The sequence below is a fragment of the Chroicocephalus ridibundus genome, chromosome 15 (assembly GCF_963924245.1).
Source record: "Chroicocephalus ridibundus chromosome 15, bChrRid1.1, whole genome shotgun sequence".
In the NCBI taxonomy this organism is placed as follows: domain Eukaryota; kingdom Metazoa; phylum Chordata; class Aves; order Charadriiformes; family Laridae; genus Chroicocephalus; species Chroicocephalus ridibundus.
In genome coordinates, this window is record NC_086298.1 from 12055386 (window position 1) to 12076557 (window position 21172).

The following is a 21172-nucleotide window of genomic DNA, read 5'->3' on the forward strand; positions in this document are numbered from 1 at the left end:
ATTGGTACCAAAAGAGCCTTTCTATCCTGGGGAAAGGCGTTAATGTGCATCTTGAGGCAACAACAGCAAAACATCAAATGCAGATTTAAAATCCGTCTATGGGCTTTCTGTAGGATGTTGCATTTGCTGTCACAAGCATCGTGTCTTGTTTCTTATTCTGCTTCAACAAGAATAGGAGGTATATTTGGCTTCAGTTGTGGGAGGCAGGTATTATTTTTAGAAGTCACCTCATAGAAGCTCCTTTTGATGGCTGGAGTTTGTTTGGTGAAGTCGTGGATACAGCAATTAAGGAGATCTCTGATCTCAGCAAGCTTCCTAAGTCTCCAGGAAGAGAGAGAAGAAAAGCTTCTACTTCTAAGTCAATATTTTTATTTTTTAAGGACCCAAAACCATGTCATTTAATTCTTTTTGCTGCTGAAAGGAGGGATATTTTTCTGCAGTAGCAACCTTTCACAAATAATGAGATGTTAGGAAACCTGAAGGTTTTCTATCCTGATTGCCCTTATGTTGAAACCATTTTTCTCGGAAGATGCCACCGGTAACAAGGTTGCCTTTCTGAACTCAATACCTAAATGGAGAGAGAGAGAACTCTGAAGGCAGTGGAGTTGAGTCTGGGCTACTTTTCAGGTCTTTGGCAACGGCAGCAAGGTTTAGACAAGGCAAACCAAACCGGCAACGTCTCTGCTTTCTCCACATGGGAACAGATACAGTCAAACTGTGAAAGCTTTGGCCTTAATGCTTTCGGTGCTTCTTCACGAAGTGCCATGAAGTATCCACACTTGCAAGGTAGAGCTCCTAGCTCCTCCTTTGGCTGCCAAAATTAGATGCCTGTGTGGCAGCAGCAATTTGAACGGGGTGACTTTGGGTAGGTGGCATTGGGTAGTATTTGAATCTTGAAGAGTCAAAGAACTTTGAACGATGTCAAATTCAACATTGCAGGAAACTTTCTGTTTGAATACTCGACTCTGCAGTTTGGAAGGAGCTAGCTACATCAGGCAACATTGCAGAAAGAGTCAAGATCCCAAAGGCCTGATTCGGTCGGCTGCACAAGAGTCCTGTGCCCTTACGTGGTGTCAGCCACTTCAGGGCAAAGGACTGGCTTGCATCCCTACAGAGAAAAACCGTTTACTATGGGTATTATTATTTGACATTGTCTGTAGTTTGTAGAAGAAACCGAAGGTTTTTACTGAACCAACTAGCCAAGCTCTCACACATTTGTAGTGAAAACCTTTCCCGTATTTCTCAGGAAGCTGAGATGAAGGGTATCCGTGGTCAGTGTGGGGAAGTTGCACATTTCCCTCTTGTCAGGGGAAAATATGTTGTTCTGAGAGGAGATCTGAGAACTGCCTGCAAGAAGAACCAGGGTTGTAACATCCTAATTCACAATGACAACTTCATGGTACTAATCTCTGTTCAGGGCATTCACCTGAGACACAACTTTTGTTTAAGGAATGAAACAAAACAGTCATGGGAAATCAAAGTGTTACCATTTAAATAGTAGTCAAGTGATCTAACCTGTGCTTTTCCCCTCTGAAGTCTTTTTGCTTTGGTGATGAAAATGTGTGAATAAAAACCTACGAGCATCCCTGAGAGCTCACGGAACTCGCGGAGCCGGGTTCCTTCGGGTCTCCCAGTTTGCGCCCTGTTCATCTTGTGCTCTGTGACTGACTCTCTGGGTTGGGCTCCAGCAGTATTCAAGGTGCCGTTTGAGTGCTGTAGCACTGAACCTGGGGGCCGTCCTGCAGCTCTTCTCTGAGGCTGTCTGGTATAGAGTCACTTTTAACGAACACTTCTGCTAAGACTGGTATGCAGGAAAGATGTAGCTGCACGCAGTCCTGCGCCGTCAGTGCGTTTCATGGAATGTAACACTGATTGATCTCAGCAGGGTAAAACGTGATGTGCTTTGTCAATTCTGAAGAGTTCTTCAGGGACTAAAGCAGCCATTTTCACAATTTTACCTTAATTTCCTCAGTGGTTCACACAAAAATAAGAACCATATACACACAAGTCTGATTTTATAGGATTTTGGAGCTTTTTGTAAGGAAGATACTGGTTTCAAGATCTGATTGGAACCAGAAAAAAAATTTGAAAAGTAACTGAGGGAGGAAAACCTAAAATACAATGGTGTGGTAGCATTTTAATTGGCACTGGGTAAAAGAACGCATATAGATAAAACTAATGAGAGTTTTGCATGTGTGAGAACTGTGGATGGAGACAGCGTCTGAGAAAGCGCAACAGGAAAAGGAGAGCTGACCAGTGCTGTCAGGTAGCTCAAATTGTGTTGATCTCTTGCCATTTACTTCAGCAGTGTAGTAGCAAAAGTTGGCTGAACGTTATTCTGAGTAAATGTAGAAAGGTCACCCTGACATCTGTACAGGTTAAAACTGAGTTTATGAAAGCCTGTCACTGCATTTGCTGTCTGATACTGAGAGCACAGGGGCAGTACTTTTAGAGGAACTACATTACAACTGTGCATTACCTTTGAACTCCACGATTACCAGAATTCAGGGGTTCTGGAGTAAAAACTTAGGACGAGATTGTGCCAGCTGTGTTCTGATTTACTAGCCTCCTTGGTTTTGAGACTAATCCCAGAGTGACCCATCGCTCAGAGCTGGTGTGGCTGGCAAAACTGGCCCATACTGGAAACCACAGCCAGAACAGGCATTACGCTGCTCTTGCTTAGGTTCTCCAAGCTGAAGATCTGGGAAGACAAGTGCATCAGTCTGTAGCAAATATAATACGGCTTGGGTGATTAAAACTGTCAAGTACTATTGCATATTGAATGGGGACTGGTTTGTCATTACCATGAGGATTAGAAAGTGTAACCTTCATTAAAACGTCAGTGGATTTACTGCTGTTTGCCTTCGAACAAGATATTTGCTCAGAATTTTCTAGTAAGTAAATTTAGCCAGTGCAGGGCAATTTAAGAGAGCGGAGCTGAATACTGTCATAGCTTATTCTGCAGGAAGGATGTGGGACTGATCCCTCGTGTCTGACAGATGCACTGGATCTAATTCTATTGGTCTGGATCACCTGCAGTCACGTAAATGTATTCATCACCATCACTTGAATTGGCTTCCTTTGGCTCAGGTGCAAGTGGTGACCCAGTGGTTTTGTGCTGCATAAGGATCGTGTTTTCCGTCCCTAAATACATTACGTTTACAAAATTCTGTATTACAGAACTCTGTCCTTTGTAAGGCTTGAAATACATTTTGAGTAAGGCTTTTATCTGTCCCACAGAGGCTTTTAAATGTTATCCTTTTTGAGCATGTGCTGCGTTTCTGCGCTCAGTAAGACTGCTATCATGCTTTGCACATGATAAAAATGATTTTTTTTTTTAAAAATGTAGTCTAATATTGTTCTGATATGAATGCTGATTGATATCCCACTGGTATACGTTGAGTGAGTGATCCAGAGGACAGTCTGTTCTTTTGCTATAACTGACCAAAGGTCAAGGGTGCAGCAGGTTAAAAACCAGCTGTTTTATTTAACCTTCTAGAAAGTGCTGCTACTTTTGTGAACGCAATTTAAGCAGATTTTCAGGCCAAGTATATAGGAAGAGTTCCTCCTGACATACTTGCGGTGGAATTGAAGGATTTGTATTGGCCATGAATGTGCCCCAAAGTTAAAGAAAACAGAAACAAAATAAAGAAATCACGTGGGTTTTCAACCCCTTGAGTTCTTTGGACTCTTCAGATTGGCATCTATTTTCCTTAGCAGTGTTTGCAGTCAAACACTGAACTGCCAAAGCTAAGTGTTTGGTATGGTAAATTTGCCGTATTTTCGTAAAGCTTACTTTCTCCTTTTAAAAGTACTGTTTCCTCACAGAATTCTGACTCCAGTTGTACATTTCTACCCTCCATGGATGAGACTGCGTAGAATTAACTGGTGTAGGAGCAAGCCCTTGGCTTCCATTCCACCATTCAAAATATATCTCAGCTTGAAAACTTGCTGCCATTTTTTTGTTTAAAATGCCAGTCCATTATACTGAATCCGGATTTTTATTAACTTTCCATTAATACCTGAAATGCGTTTTGCCCAGTGATTATTAAAGAATCCTTGTATTCCGATTCTGTAATTCTTACAGTAAGTAGCTGTTCCTCAGAAAAATTATCCAATAAAACACAGTAAAACCAACGACGGCGGGAGAGAAGCTCAGACATAATGACATGGGAGAACTAGGAACAGATTAATTTCTTAAAGTCTCTTCTGTGTCCTTCTTTGGCTGTGTATTTGCATTGCAAACATAGGAAGTTTGATCAGTACAGCTTCCAAATTGTCCCATCTGCAAAAACTGGAGAGTAGCTTCCTCTGATTTATTAAGCGTCATGTTGTTTTACTGCTAAGTATAGGAGAGCTCCATATTCAGGCTGAATATTTGTTTTTAGTTCCTGCCTGGTAGAGAATTTCTCCAGCAGTTCCTACGTTTCTGCTCCTGCTGTCCTCCTTCCCCCCACCCCTACCTGACCCTGCTATAGATCTGAACTGTTGTTTTACCTTGTTGATGTTTTGTCTATATTTGCTTTAACCAGATGCCCCTCTTTGCATGCAGCACTGGGACTCATCCCCTCTCTCCTATCAACAATAATTAGCCTTGTAAGACTAATGGAAGAAATCGTGTCTAATTACCCTGTTGAAGGCCCAATTATGTTATTAACATTTGTGGGCTATAAGCTAATGATGAGGAGAGCCTCTCATTTGCATAGCATTAAGTTAATTGAGCTGGAAGCTATGGGGTGGATAGCGGTGATGATAGCAGGATTCTGTTACAGAATGGATAATGATGACCGGAGCAGGATGATTCACCTGACAGGTTTATTAATTAACGGCTATCTGATTACCTAAAAGAAATGGCAAGTGGCAGTCCTTCTGAAAGAAGCCGCAGTATTTTTTTAATGAAAGATGCTGTATCACTGCTGATATTCTGGGGTGATTTATGGTAATGGCAGTGTAAGCTCCTTACCGGGAGCCTACACAAAAACCTGTTCTGGGTTCCTCCCTGCCCTTGCAAAAATGTGCTGTGAATGTCTGATCTTTCTAAATGTTCCTAATTCTTACATGGTGCATGAAGTACGGCTGTGCCAGTGAATTTGTGTATTTTGAAAATCCTTAATTGTTATATAATTGCGGAGTTTTGCCCTTGAAAGAGCCAGATGATTTGATTTTGTAAAAGGGTTTTTTTCATTATGGTGTTAGGCGGGATTCTGTGTTATATTAGGGAGAAAATAACTATAAACATTCGGCTTTTCACATTTTCCTGGTATGTACAAACTGCAAGTGAAGGTGAGTGCCCTTACCTTCAATTTATTTCTAGGTACAAAGTTATGCAAAGTTGTTAGGCCTTTTCAGGAACAGAAATCTTTTTTTATTTAAAACAGTTCCAAGAATAAAAATCCGTCTTTTTCTTTTTGATTAAACGTCGGGTTCTGTCTGGTTAATTCCAAACACATTGTAATTCACAACAGATTCAGAGAGAGTCTTGTTTGAACTGTAGTATCTTTTAGATGAAAAAAATCACTGTTTAAAAGTTGCCTGTGCGATCAATCCAAGATTGAGGAACTCGCTCCGCGGTTACTCGTCGTTAGAACCCACACCTGAGTTCTGACTGTATCTGAATGTCAAATATAGCTTCCAGTCAGCAGATGTTTTTAGCTATATTGAAAAGACCATTATTAAATCATGTGAACTCCAGACCTTACCTAGTGGCTAAGATACCCTGGAACAACCTTTGACCAGACTTGTGCCAGGAAAAAAGAGAACATTACTAATTTTAACCTTTTGGAGAATTACCTTTTATCCATTTAGGTGGCCTGGTGATTTGTGTTTCGATAGTAATAGATTTGTGAAGAGCAGAGACCTATAGATAAAATACAATCACCGTTATTTTGATGTTGGAAAACTCACATGCACAAAGTCTCCCTGCATGCTGCGACTGGCATTTGTTGGGTACAGAGGGGCTGAGAACATTGTCTTGATCTGATGTGGTAAAGGCGCCAAAATTTTCGTTTACTAGATACATGCAGATATTCACAAATCACCACTGGCACTTTTGGTCAGAAGAAGAAGAGAAGAAAAATGAAAAGTCAAAGACGAAGGAAGCACTCTGGGAGAACAGCTCCTGGAGCCAGCTAGCTGTCTGCTCTCTTTACTGGTTCTGACCCATGGCTGCCAGCAAGAATAGAGTCCAACCAGTTACCAGCGATGGAGGGCGAATTGCTCTGTGGGGCTGTGAACACCTGCGTGATGTGGAGCGAGTGAGGGAGAAGCGTTTGTGTAACAGTTACAAGGAGCATCTTCCATCTCCTTCCAGCACGTGGTGGCACAGGACCTAATGTCTGTACTTGCGTAGAAATTACCTAAAAAGGTTGTTCAGGAAACCTAACACAATGAATAAGTGCCTTTGTTGGAATTTAAACCCTACATCCTCCTGCTCCTCATTAGCTTTCTATAATCACTAACCCACACAGTCAGTGTTGGATAGAAATATCTTTACTGTATAAATTAGTTTTTCCGTAAGGTGTTCTGTAGTTCACTACAGTGCCTTGCTGTATAAAATAGACAAACCCAGTATCAAGCCAAGATCTGATAGATCAGGAATTATGTATTTAATTCAGAGTTCTGTACAGAGTGCTCGTAAAAGCTTGATCATGATAGAGGGGCCAATAAACATTTGGGAACATAAATATTTCTGTAGGAAATGGCTTTGTGAAACATTTAGTTGTTGAGTAATAAGAAGAACAGAGAAAATCAGAAGAGCAGAAATCTCTAGGTAATAATCGGATGGGTTATATATGTTGCAATGATAATAATGTTGAGAGAGAATTTTTATGGGACCAGTAGCAACAAATACATTGAGTCCTGCACTTTTTACTAATGTCTTCACCTCCTTGTGCTTGCCCCACTTGCTGTCTCTGCTGCTCCAAAATTCAGCTTTAAAGCTAGAAGAGCCGTGGATGAGACCTGGGGGTGCTGAGCTGCTCCTCTGGACACAAGGGTGTAAATCTTCTGGCAAAGACTTGGGGTCTCGGGCCGTGATCAGATGTCCACTAGAGGAATGGATCAAAATCTCCAGAAGGCCAGGCGTTGTCAGGGGTGGACTGCAAGGGAAAATACGGCTATGTGAGGCTTTGAGGGGAAATGATGCTCGCTCTCTGTCTTTTGTTTTTCTGGAACATCCATTACTTGAGTATTTAGGCGTCTGTCCAGCCAGACAACACAAGGAAATAAATTTCAGAAAAGCACGCATCAAAAAGTATTTTGAATGGCCAAATTGTAGAACAAAACATTCTGGCGATGCAGCCGGTGCTCTTGTCAGTCTGTAGGCTAGAAAATAAGAAGAGAAACAGTAAGAAAAGTAAAACCAACCTGGGAATAGCTAATCGGGTTGGAAGTGATGTTTTGGCTGCAAGGATTTTGAGGGCTGTAGAGAAAAATAGAATAAGATTAGAAAATGTTTGTCCATCCTGTATGACAGATGTGGGAGAAGATGTAATCGTTTGTTACTTCTCTTTTTTCCTCTGAAAACAGCAGCAGCAATGAGCTGGCAGGCACAGTGAAATGCAGTTAGCAAAAGTAATGGGAGTTGAAAGTTTGACCTTTTGTGATGGAAATTTGATATGAAAAAAGGGTCTTTTGATAATTTCTCTATCCAATCAGATACGGGAGATGTCTTGATCCTGTTTCCTCATTTGCATGCTGACTGATCTCATTTGAAAACCCAATCATTCAGAAATATTGGGACGTCAACAGAAATGTTACAAGCAAGGAGCTGTTTTATCTGAAAGGTCTGCAGGATGTCATCTCTTGTTTTTCACTCCAGTGGCCTGATCTCTTCTTCACGATTCCATGTTTTTATTGGCAGGATAAGTTGAACATATTGAAATGCAAATAGCCCTTTCCACATTGAACCAAAATATAGGAGTTTTTTTGGTATGATTGATTGTATCCAGGGCACTTCAAAAGCAACAAAGAAAATACTTTCTGCAGTGCTTCTGATTTCTTGACATTGCCAAGTTCTGACGTTTCCTGTTAGCAATCGTTGGCAGAAAGCGATTCCTGGGCTTGCTCTCCCCTCTGCTTTTTCCCCATGTAAGGCCCGCGCTGATGCAGCTCGCTGTTTCTGGGACCAGCGCGTGAGGTCATTTAGTTTGTGGGCACACACACATGGGCACACACACGCACTTTGTTGTGATCCCAGGTGCTGAGTGTCATGAATGTATTTAGTGGATTTTACCAAACTGCAGAGTGTTTAATCCAACAATGGTCTAATTCAAAGCCTGCCAAGACCCCGTGTTGGCGCTCAGCTGTGTGTATAACTGTCCAGGTGATTATCTGGGCAGTCAGATTCCAGATGTGAGGCACTGCCCACTCAGGTGAATTTAAGATCAACTTCATCTCCCAGGCAATATAACCTTTCTATTTTCTAGAGCAGGCAGTCCAGTTTCCATTTTACTCAACCAGGCAGTGGGTTAATGGCCAGTTTTCCTGCCGTGTAACCGGTGACATTATCCCTTATTTTGGAGACCACCTATTAAACTCATGTCCTAAGCCAAAGTTTTGCATTACTTAACCCAGGAGTTAGGGACAAACTATATATAGTAGTTCTGAATAAAGGAAATTATTTAAAATAATTCTTTTTTTTTTTGGCATACTACCTTTTTAACATCAGGGTCAAGCTATATGAGAAATCTTTTTTCTTTAGTATCCCAAGATTTTTTTTCTCACCTGTTTCTCCACCTGGACAACCCCTAGCCTGCTATACCTGAGTGCTGTCCTGGGAAATGGGTTAGCTTGGTGGTTGGACTAGATAATCTGAAAGGTCCCTTCCAACCTAGGCGATTCTATGGTTCGTGCTGGGTCTTCTCAGGCTTGCCCTGCTTTTTAGAAAAAAGTAAGTATTCACTGAATGTAAGTCTCTTGCCTCCCTGGTGAACACCTGCATTGGACTGCAAAGGTATTCTGCTTTTGTGGTTTGATGTAATTCTTCATACAAAACAGAAGAATTCCAACAGGAGCGCTAAAATGGATTTTCTTATTTTGGTGTTGTGGCACTTGGCTGGGAGATGCTTCACAACTAGAAAGTCAAAGTGAAGCTGGCCCATTTTGAAGTGTTATCCTGAGCACCAGCTGTTGGCTGTCCCTACCTAATGAAACCTTTCTTGAAACTGGTGGTTTTGCACAGAGTTTTGCTTCTGGCAGACCAGCACACTCTCTGCTTTCTCTGGAGCGGGCAGGTTTGGAGGGGGGATCTTGTGCTCTGCGCCGTAGGCTGGAGTACGTGAGGAGGAGAGGGACAAACCATGGTGTCAGTGAGGGCACTCCGCAGGGACTGCTTTCCTAAGCCAAATCCTGGACGGAACGGGTGCGAGGAAAGGGATGAACCAGATTATGAGCTTTACACAACAGGATATCTTGAAAGTCATTGAGTTGGTGTTTGTACAACACTTTGAGATGTAAAGCTCTAAATTAGACAGGAGGTCAGGATTACCACAGTGTTCCTCAGGTGGGTGACAATATACCTCAATAGGGACCCATAGAAGTTCACAGTCTTCGTTACTGAGGTACGGAGATAGCGTATTTACCCAACTTTTTTTTTATTCAATATATTTCAGGGTCTAACCACAAATCAGTGCACGTGTTTGTGGTATTTATCTGATAGTACCTAATTTCTTCAGCAATACGTGTACTTCTATATGTGGGTTGGGGCTTTCTTTGCTAGAAGAACGTGCTTGTTTTTGACTGAGGACAGGAGTAACTTGACTGATACAGAGAGAATCCGATTCATCAAATCCTGTGGCCTGTCAGCTGAGGGGGGAGTGCTTTGTAAAACAGCAGAAAGTGGTAAATTCCCCCATTCCTTGAGTAATAAACTGAAGTTGTTGGTATGACTAGCTAGCACGACTCAGCGGCTCTCTGAATTAGACACTGAGCGTTCTCCCAGATGGGAAATCAACCTCCTTCATCTCTCATGTATTTTAGAATATCGAACCATGTAAGTTAAAACACGATGTATTATTATTCTTGATAACCACAGCAATCTAGCCCCTCCCTGCTGGGTTTTTTTTTAAATATACTTCCCTCTCCACCTTCTTCTTTTGCTCCTCAGTATTAAAAAAAATGCAGCTTAGTGTACCAATATTTTCTCTGTGGTGAAGTCAGCATAGAATATTAGTGTCCAAAAAGTTGTAAAACAAAAGACTATCATATGTTGCACCTTTTAATCATGTAATTGCTGAGTGACATTTAACTCTGAGGCTTTAAGTTACTCCTTTGTCAGCCAGCCTTCTCCTTCTGCCCCTCTCGTTCCTCCCTCCTCCCGGAGCAACCTGCCTTTGCAGAGTAGTGCTTTAACTACACTGAAGTTTGGCTGGGCTCCTACATATTACAGCAGCAACACGAAAGCAAACAATTGAAGTATTTGAGAACAATGAAATATGTATGGCTATCTGTGACAGCCCTATAAAGCAGAGCAATTAGCCGCGTAATCCGAGAAAGCCAAAGCGACCGGCAGCCCACGGTTCCCTATTAGTTAAATGCTTTTTGTACGTCCTCATCCCATCAAATCAACTAACACTTCCTTTAATTGGTTCATGAATTATACAGCTTGGCTGCATTATAATTTAATCACCAGTAAACATTCCTGGGGCCCGCTGTAAAGTGTATAGCGCTCATTAATTCCTTAATTTCAGCAGATGGAAGGGGAGATCGGATGAACGGTGGCAGTACAGAGCGCCTTGGGCAATGGAAGAAGGAAAAAAAGGTGGGGGGCCGTTTAGGTTTTTTAAGGGCTGTCAGAAACTCAATCTGTGAGCTGTCAGCAGCTTGGACCCGTTTCCCCCGCCTCCCCCTGCCTTCACCCCACCTACTGCTGCAAGTGACTGACGGATTCATACGGAGCCTTGTCAACCCGTCTTTAAACATCAAGCCAGCGGGTAAACCAAGCCCAATGTAAATTAATTCTTGTCTTACGGGCCCCCCTTTCTCTGTCCCCATGAATATTTCATGGCGGGCAGCATAAATATTAATTCTAATAGCTCTGCACAGTGGTTATTATTTCTGTTTTATGACAAATATTCATAAAATATTCAGGACCCTTTTTTAGAACATTTACACACTTGATTGTGAAATTTTCCAGCTTCCTGGGGACACAGTAAACATATTGGGGTTCTCTTGATGGACTTTTTTCTCTCTTAATTAATACTACGCCACATTAATATTTAATCGGATTTAGTTTTCTTTTCCCCAGAAGTGAACCCTATTACATTTGAGGATTTATTTGACAGTATTTAAACAGGGAATTTTTATTCCCTATTATGAAATTGGTTTCCTTTGACACATATATAAAATGACACATTATAATCCATTCTTTTCTTCCCTCCCCTTGCCCCCAAATCATACACTTTTTTGGTGTCAGTTCTTTATTTTATTTTATATACCAAATATCCTACCAACAACAAAAGTTAGCGTTTAAATGATGGGAGTGGGGGGAACTTAATGTAGCATTTTATAGGAACACTTAAGATTAAACGTCATTTACTATAAATTTGATTCCATTTATTTAATAAGGAAGAAGAGTACAGGTTTCCTTGTTAGGAGCAGGAGGTACTAGAGAAAAGCTGCAGACGGGTAGCAAAGGCATCAGTTCTGATATGAGTTTGCTAGTGCTTAACCCTGGAGTTCTTGCTCCACTCAAGATTTGCTTTGCAGAATCTAATTATTGCAGGGGAGGGTTGCAAGCATCTGAGGAAACATGACTGCATTTGGGGAAGCGGGTTCAGGTTCCTGACCTCGGGCCTCTGGGGCTGCAGAGGCTTTCGATTATCTGAGACTGAGTTTGATTAACCTTGCGGGTGGTGGAAACCGTGCCAGCCACATTACTCTAAAGCAGTGCTGGCTGCCATCTTACTCTGTGATTCATAAAGCACCGCTGGAATGAACTCCAGGGGGAATGCAAAGATGCTAGAATAACAGCTGAGAGTAAGAAGGAGGCAAAGAATAAAAATGAGGGGAGAAATGTAAAGCAGTTCTGAATGGAGGTACTAATGCATCCAAGCCACTTATTTTATGGGAAGAGTTAATATTGCCTTCTCAAAAGACGCTTTAAAAATGTGTTGAAGCCCCTAGTATGAAAACATTTGCGCTGTATGTGTGCGCCTTCCGCTGTGCCTATGTAACGTTTATACAGCCGGTAGCTCTTCAGGCCACTGTCGCGTGGAATGGCTCTCGCTGCCAAAAGGCCTGGGGTTCTTCGCTGGTGTAAATCTGTGTGACGCCAGTGGAGCTACTTTGCTTGATCCCAGCTCGAGATCCAGCCCATTGTTCTGTAAAACAGACAGACAGTGCTACCGCAGGGCTGCGCCTTTCCCCCTGCGTAAGCCGGCGTGGCGCCCGCTGAGATGCTGCTGAGATACCAGGCTGGTGGGGTGGGATGCGGGAGGGACCCTGCCACCTCCGCTGTCTGGGCTGTTGGAGGCTGAACACATCTAACCGGTGGGTGGAAAACATCTAACAGAGTCATTACTCTGCGCTGCTGGTGGAGGGCAGGAACATCTGCAGCTATGGAGGATGTTGTTCATCTCGCTCCCCTGGCCAGAAGCCATGTCCTGGGAATAGTGCCCCACTTAGCTGCCTTTTGTAGTTATTCGACAGAAAAGCATCCATTTGAAAAGAAAGATCCAGTGTCTGGAAACAGCTTGTCATCACATGAATCATTATAGGAGCTCAACGAGCAAAACGCTTGTGCCGATTAACCTGTGGTTTAGCATTTATGCAATGAATTTTCCCTTATGGTCAAAACCTAGAGGGTGAAATTACTTCCCAAAATAAAATCAAGCATCTTTCATCAGAAGATATCCCAGAATTTGAAAGACATCAGTGAATAAAACCTCCCAACAGCTCCTTCCATAAATAAGAGATAAGGATCATTTCATCCATTGCAGAGACATGCAGAAGCAATATTTAGGGTAGAAACTAAACTAAGATCCGTGTCCGGTCAGTAGTGCAGCCTCAGAAGATCATTTGCGGTCTGGTTACCCATGGGCAAAATACCTGGTTTATATCTGCATTGAGAGAAACCTGAACAAGATTGGGCAAAACGTAGATCTATGTAACCAGTTTAATTTTTAAGAGGGGATTTGGGGATGCAGAATGTAATTATGGAAATATAATGTGCTCAGGATCCTGTGGCTAGGCCCCTAGTTCTTAAGAAGAGGATTAGCCAAGGTTTCAGGTTCAAGGTGTCTTTATGCTACAGGAAAGGGAGCATTCTTGCGGGGAACTGATTGATCCAAGTCAGGTATCTCTGGCTAGAAAATCAATAAAGACAAGATAACCTGGGTTTTACCTGGGATTAGTCACTTGGATTCAAATCTGAACTTCCTTGTACCTGTCAGCTTGAACCACTAACTTGATTTATTGTGATAATTCAATGGTGCTACCCAAGAAAAAGACCTTTTTGCAATGCAGATTTTTGTTGTACCTTGGTCAAGCCTGCCATCCCATCCCTCTCTGGCTTGTGGTCCCTGTATGATCCAGAAGTTTGTACAGTTTTATGCATTTTTGGAAATTTTAAAACCAAAAAGCGTGGTCAGTTTTAACAATGGGTCTTACAGTTTAGCCGAATTCAGGACAGTTGCTGGAGATGGTACTTGTCTCTCTGCCAGTTCAGTCCATAATGCCCCCCACGGCTTTTCCATCCTTTTGCGAGAGCTGTGTTATTTCCTTCTCCGCCTGCTTTGGCTCTGTTTTATGAACCAAAGGGAGGAGCTTGCGTTTGTGCCAATGATCACAGAAGGATTTTACCTGTGGTAGCCTTTTAGAGAGCTACTGCATCCGTACACTTCAGCAGCTCATCTCCTTTACAGCTTTGTATCTCAATTACAAAAGTTGTAACCATTGCATTGCCAGAACTAATCCTCCAGGAGAGTTATTTTCCATGGGGAATTGTGCCATAGCATCAGATAAGACTGTATTGATATCTCCATATTGACTAAGGTGTTTTGAGCCTTATGAAAGACTCAATTTTATAGCCTTGAATTTGACATTTTCTATTTGTCTGCCTGGAAAATAGGGCAACTTCGTGTTCCTGTCCTTTCCCTTCTTTCCCTCCTTCACTCCTTTTTCTCTCTTTCTTTCGTTCTCTCTTTTGTATTCTCTTTTCCTCTGATTTAGCTAGGGCTCTGTCAAAGTTCTGCCAGCAAAGTTTGCTGTAACTTTGAGATCACACAGGCATCTGATCTTCACGTTCTTTTTTTTTTTTAAAGCAGACTGATGTGCTACGTTGTAAACTGCCAGGAGCACTTGCTAATTTAGTAGTTAATGACAGTCACAGAGAGTGTTTTTCTTGCCCCTGGAGAGGTTTTAGACACAGCTGGGGTAGATTTGCCACTATCAATTATGCACAATTTTAAACAAGAATTGGCCAGCAGGGGCCTCTTTTTTTTTGCAGAGTGCAGAGCGTGAAGAATGGGAATATGGCAGCTGGTACCTGCCTACGAGGGAGAAGATATATAGGAGTCAAGAAAATAAGGGAAAGATTAATAGCTTGCTATTTTTAAAGTTGCAGTTTCAACCCAAAAGTTTAAATGCTACATTAAAAGTGGCCCAGTGTTGTTTGGTGGTGTATTTATTTTTTTTTTTAATTAAAGCATCCTAAGTCTACTCCAGGCTTGATCTAGCCCCGGTATAGCCACAGGCATGTCAGTAGTCTCTGTTTTTAAAAGCCAGCTAGGGAGTCAGGATTCTGTCTCAGATATCGTGTTGCATCACTTGTCATCCTTAAATGAAAACAAGGTATGAATTCAATTAGATTTAATGGTATAGGTCAAATTTCACAGACAATAATTTTCCTTTTTGTACAAAAAAAGACTTTGGGCTCCCCTCCGCCAAAGTCAATCCAGAGCAACTCCAGGTAATGGGAAATGCCAAGGATGAGAATCTGACCTAAGCAAATAGCTCCGGTCTAGAACAATCAACATCTGGATCCATCTAGGTCAGCCTCATAAAACAGCTGTGTTTAAATTACAGGGCCTAAACCAGTGGAATGCCGTGGCTTACAGGGAGAGCTTTAGTTCTCTTGAGCTGTGAAGGCAGCTGGCGAGGCAGCGGAGCCATCCTGGGAGGTGACACAGGAGGAGCGTGCTTTAATCCCTAGCTCAGTGATATCACAATTCAGGCACACAGCATTTGCTTTTCTAATGGCAATACTCATAATTTTTCCATAATAGGTGCTTTGACTCAGTGACATTCTATCCACAAAACAGGAAAACCACCACCAAAAATATTCTCCTGAGGACAACTCTGAGCACTGTCAATTGTTAACAACTTGGATTTACTAGGCTGGTTGCCATCTGGAACAAATGCAGATTAGATGAATGCTGTTGAGTACGTCAAAAAACCTTCCTTCACTTATTGTATGGTCAGGACACATTTTTCCAAAAATGCTGTGTCATGATTAGGCATGAAATAAAACTTCTACCACCCATCCTTTTACCTTCTCCTCTCTCCGTTTGCGAAGGGAAGCCATCAGGATGCCCTGGTGACCTCTAAGATCGTAGACGACGCTGTCTGAATAGTCAGAAGCCAGAAGCGACTGGAATACCCTTTTGGAATGCCAGATGGCTGGTAGGAAAACAGCAGTATATTCCAGCTGTTAGGGGCCTTATATATTTCACGTCGTCCAAAGGCGACTAGTTCTCATTTGACTAGGTACACAGCGAAGGTGCCATCAACATTATTAATTTGTTGGATTTTAATCTCTCTAATGTATCTGAAAGCTATAATAGATTAGATAAGTGATGTCGAGTACAGTGAGGGAGAGGCAGGATTCTGACACAAGATTTTTTTTTTCCCTTTAATATTTGTGTTCATGGTTTTATTATCTGTGAAAGCTGGCTGATGGGACTGGACCTTCTTTCACATCCCTCTCCGGGGAGGGAGAACAAAGGAGAGAGGACGGAGCTTTGCTTACGAATCACTTGGCTTCGGTCCTGCGTCTGGCAGCGATGTTGCCGTTTGGTGGTAGTGAGGGGGACATTCGTCCTCAGAGACCTGGGCTGAGAGGCTCCACCGAGTTATACCCCACCGAGCACCAGTTTGTAACCGGATGCCAGTGAGTTTTGGTTGCCGCTGGGTAGGTGATGCAGGAGTGAGGATTCTTGGTGCATCTCCGCCCAGCCCTCCCCGGCGCGCACCTCACGCTGCTGCTGATTGACGTTATTCACCTGTTGCGGAGCTGAGCTAACAGCTTGCCAACTCTGAAAGAGAAGCTGCGCTAGATGCTAATCTAGCAGTATAATGTAGTATACTTTGATATGAGGCTGTGTTTCCTCGCCTCCCTGTCTACCAATTCTGATGACATCTGTTTCATATTTCCCCTTGATAGAAGTTGTGACACATTACAACATACAAAGCCTGGCTGATTCCTAAAGCGAGCTTTACAGAGGATGCATTTATGTGGAAAAAAATTACACTGGGTACGTGAAAGGGGCCAAGCTCTCCTTGGAGGCAAATCCAGTACTTGTAGGGAGTTGTTCCAATTACTGCTCTAAACGCTGGATCGAGGTCATGGATGCAGCCCTCTATCTTACGAGGATTTCCAAGAGAAATCCATCAAACAGGTTACCTGGACTGTTGGAGGGTCAAGTTCCTTATGTGGCCTGAGTCACAGCAGCCCGAGAGGGGGACGTGGGTGAAACGTTGCTCAGACGTGCCTTGAGGAGCTGAAGGAGACGTGTCGTATACCCAAGGCTAACACTTCGCAGAGAGTGCATACGTGTAAATCGGCTTTACTCATGTGAGTAAGCCTCCTGGGGCTGCATGATAGACTGTGTGTGGTATGTGTCTCCTTCAAAATGATAATAAAGCTTTCTAATTGGAAGTATTTTAAGTCTAGACGGTGGTTCTGTCAGTATTTTTCCCCTTCATCTTTTTTTCCTGCTTCTGAAGGATTTTAAACTGACAGCCCTGGGGAGTGAAGTTTTCTCTTATCTACAGATGTACGGCGTGGCAGGGTAAGGCATCCCACCTTCCGCTGGAAGGACCATTGGATTAGGAGTTTGTGCTGTTGTATAGTGTATTCTGTGTGTGCCATTATACAATGCACGTGGGGGAAAAAAAATCCATATTAGCAGGGATGTCTATACTCTCCCACATCTTCCCCCTACACTCTTCTTTAATGGTGACACCAGGCTGGATAATAAGAAGCATCTTGTGTAAAAAAGAAGGGAATCTCAGACAAGGCTTTCAGAGTTCATTTTGTTGGCAGCTTTTTAAGTGGAGTTTTTTAGGCTCTTCTGTTTCAAATACCATAATACTTTTTGAGTTAGTAACTATGAATTACGACAAGCTTTCTTGATATGCCAGGTTATAATCCTTTAGTGGTTTTGTTTATTTCAGAATATAATAGGAAGCCGTATCAATTATTATGACTGTATAAATGTTGTTCCTCTCTACTAGAATATTCATCTTGAGACATATCATCAGATGTTACCTGTTCTGACAATCACGTTTTTGTGCCATTGTTGGGCAACAGAAACAAAGAAAAACAAAATGTTAAGAGTGTAAGGGATAAAAGAGTGTTGAAACTGTTGTTCTTTTCCTGTCTTTGGAATCTCTGAGATCTTGAATGTTTTATTCCCGGCTGTTATTTTGTTACCACAGTGTGAGTAGAAGTCATTATCTGTAAACATTTGAAAAGAGAGATGATTTTCATAACTTTAAATCCTACAAAGGATTCTAGTAATCTGCTATGTGCATGCCAAGGTAAAGCTCAGCCTTTCATCTGGTCTGATCCCACCCAGTCAGTGTAAAATGTTCCTTTGGTGAATGTCTAAAGCAAACAGTATCTTTTGTGAGAGGCAGACAAAAACGAAAATAGGAAGCCTGGCCTTGAAGGCAACAGCAGGAGAAGGTGTATTGTAAAGAAAGATGTGTTTACAGCCTTAGGGCTGTGCTCCGTTGGTAAAAGTTTTTTTGCATAAGTTTTCAAAGGAAGCCTTACTTTTTATTTCATTCTGAATTAGTCCTTGAATGGGATCTTTGTCCAGATCTGCTTTAGGCTCCTATTGCGGTGGCCTCTTCCAATAGCTGGGGGACATGGGACTCACGTCTCTGCTCATTCTCAGCAGTTTGTTGAGAAATTTCTGCTGAAAAGCTTTTGAACTAGAATATAAAATTAACAGGGCTGCTATAATGAACCATAGTGCCAAGGAGGAGTCAATGTGAGACGGGCACAACATTTTATATGCAACAGTGTAATGTGACTGGGGTCAGTAGGGGTGTACGGTGTGTTCTGGCTCTGTTGTCTTGATTCAAATCAAGGCTTTTCTGTAACTGGATGAAATAAGTTGGCAAGTCCCATCCTCTGGTGAAAAGTTGTTCATAGCACGGGACCCACACTGAGGGTCTGACTTTTTAAGATGCTGAGCAACTATGTCTTGTTCAGACTCAATGGGAATTGCAGATTTTGATCTTAAAATCAAGCATTTATATTTCCTCTTTAGCAGTCTCAACAGTGAGGCTTGTTGAGTAGGTTCTGCCGTACTGAGCTGCCTCCGTGCCCCGGCACTGTTCTCTGCAGGTCAGTGCTAACGAAAGGGACAGGGAATTGTCAGCATCATAATGTGGCACGTATTAAGTCACAACATCAATAGACAAGGGGAGAGCAACTGACGTCATTTACCTGGACCTGAGCAAAGCCTTTGACACTGTCCCGCATGACATCCTGGTCTCCAAGCTGATAAAATATGGGTTTGATGGACTGACAATTCAGTGGATAAAGAACTGGTTTGACGGCAGCACCCAGAGAGTGGCTGTCAATGGGTCCATGTCCAAATGGAGGCCAGTGACGGGTGGAATCCCTCAAGGATCAGTACTGGGACCGGTCTTGTTTAACATCTTCGTCAGCGACACGGACAGTGGCATTGAGTGCACCCTCAGCAAGTTTGCCAACGACACCAAGCTGTGTGGGGCTGCTGACACGCTGGAGGGAAGGGATGCCATCCAGAGGGACCTTGACAGGCTGGAGAGGTGGGCCCATGCCAACCTCATGAAGTTCAACAAGACCAAGTGCAAGGTCCTCCGTCTGGGTCAGGGCGATCCCAAGCACCGATATAGGCTGGGCAGCGACTGGCTTGAGAGCAGCCCTGAAGAAAAGGACTTGGGGCTGCTGGTAGACGAGAGGCTCACCTTGAACTATCAGTGTGCACTAGCCATCCAGAAAGCCAATCGTATCCTGGGCTGCATCAGGAGAAGCGTGGCTAGCAGGTCGAGGGACGTGATTCTGCCCCTCTACTCCACTCTCGTGAGACCCCACCTGGAGTACTGAGTCCAATTCTGGAGCCCCTACTACAAAAGAGATATGGACGTGCTGGAGCGTGTCCAGAGGAGAGCCGCGAGGATGATCAGAGGGCTGGAGCACCTCTTCTATGAGGACAGACTGAGAGAGTTGGGGTTGTTCAGTCTGGAGAAATGAAGGCTCCGAGGAGACCTTATAGTGGCCTACCAGTATCTTAAGGGGGCCGATGAGAAAGCTGGGGAGGGACTTTTTAGGATGTCGGGTAACGGTAGGACTAGAGGGAATGGATTAAAACTAGAGATGGGTCGATTCAGGCTGGACGTTAGGAAGAAGTTCTTCACCATGAGACACTGGACCAGGTTGCCCAGAGAGGTGGTGGAAGCCCCATCCCTGGAAGTTTTTAAGGCCAGGCTGGAGGGGGCTCTGAGCAATCTGATCTGGTGGGAGGTGTCCCTGCCCAGGGCAGGGGGTTGGAACTAGATGATCTTTAAGGTCCCTTCCAACCCAAACCATTCTGTGATGATTCTATGATTCTAAGTCTTATTACTCATTCTGCTTTTAAGGATGCAGGAGGCAGGTGGGAGACAGGAGGACTTACACTGCGGGGGTGGGCGGGGGGCAAGGGCAAAAGAAGTGGCAGAGCACTATAACAGCAAGAGGGAAACCCCTTTCATGGGCACTGAGTTGCGCGGTGCTGTTATTAGGGAAGAATGCGTAATACTGGCAGACAAGCTCTTTTTCTGTCCTTGACAGACACAGTAGAAATTTTTTATTTACCTTTGTAATTTACATTGTGTTTGCTAGTTGGGTTGAGAAGCTGAATCCAGCGTAAGTTCAGCGGCAGCTGCTGGATTGTGAGGGAGCTACGACAGACCCAGCTGTAATTCGGTCACTGGTGTCCACACTCTTTTGTCCACTGAGCCCCATCAGTGACACAGCACCACACGTACCATGTGTCAAAGAGCTTCTGCCTTGAGAAGCTTGGAGACTAAACACCATGTGAGGAGAAGAACCAGAGGAAAGAGGCCCTGTCCATATACTAATGTTTTCTGGTGCTACAGTTTTGAGTGGCACTGTCACTTCCACATTTGTGTGTGCTGTTCATTTGGGTAAGGATTAACTTACTCTGATGGTCACAAGTGATGTTCTCAGGATGTTAATGCACTTAATTGTTATGTTCTCCACAGGGTATTTTTCTTTAACCTCCCGTATGAATCCATCATGGAACGGTTGTCTCAACGGAGGATTGATCCCGTCACCGGGGAAAGGTTAGCACTCGTGTCTTGATGTTTAACGTTTTTCAAGACTGCCAGCGAGATGAAAGCACCAGATAGACTTCATGGAAATCTAAGGAAACTCGGGAATATTGTACTCTTGCTTAGGGATTCCTTAAAAGAAAAGTTAAAACGTTCATAGCTACTCGAGTACCAACCCACCTACCTGCTTCTCCCGTTCTCAGAATAGGGCATTTTAAAATTGTGGAGCCCGAAATCTACAGTAGCAAGTAGCTCAGGTCTGAGATTTTAATGATAACTAAATTGGTTGGTAAAATAATGCTGAGGGAAGACGTCTGAAACCTCGCCTAAATGCAGATGGTTTTCAGACATTCCCATGGGAATTCTGAAGGCTTCCCAGCTGGGGAAAATGGAAAACTTGCTGCGTTTTACTTCCCCCAGCCCCTGTGATGGTTCTGTCTGCTGTGAGGTATTAATATAATTCCTGCTTAGTAGAGCAAAGTCGTTTGAGGTTCTCAGAGGTGGCAGTTCATCTCACTGGCAGTCACCTCACCTGGTTTCAGCAGCGACCTTCAGGTTTACTGTCTGCTCCACCCCTGTTTTTTGGGGAACAAGTAACAATGAAATATCTCCCCAAATACCT

At 43.2% G+C, this 21172-nt stretch overlaps 1 protein-coding gene across 8 annotated transcripts in view; it reads left to right on the forward strand.

The window, feature by feature from the left end:
- AK8 (adenylate kinase 8) overlaps positions 1 to 21172 on the forward strand; it is a 75490-nt gene that overhangs the window by 51829 nt on the left and 2489 nt on the right. For all 8 annotated transcript variants that reach the window (XM_063353307.1, XM_063353310.1, XM_063353313.1 and 5 more), the window contains one exon: positions 20482 to 20562. In XM_063353307.1, the coding sequence (XP_063209377.1) occupies positions 20482 to 20562 (81 nt within the window). The remainder of the gene's footprint in view (positions 1 to 20481; positions 20563 to 21172) is intronic.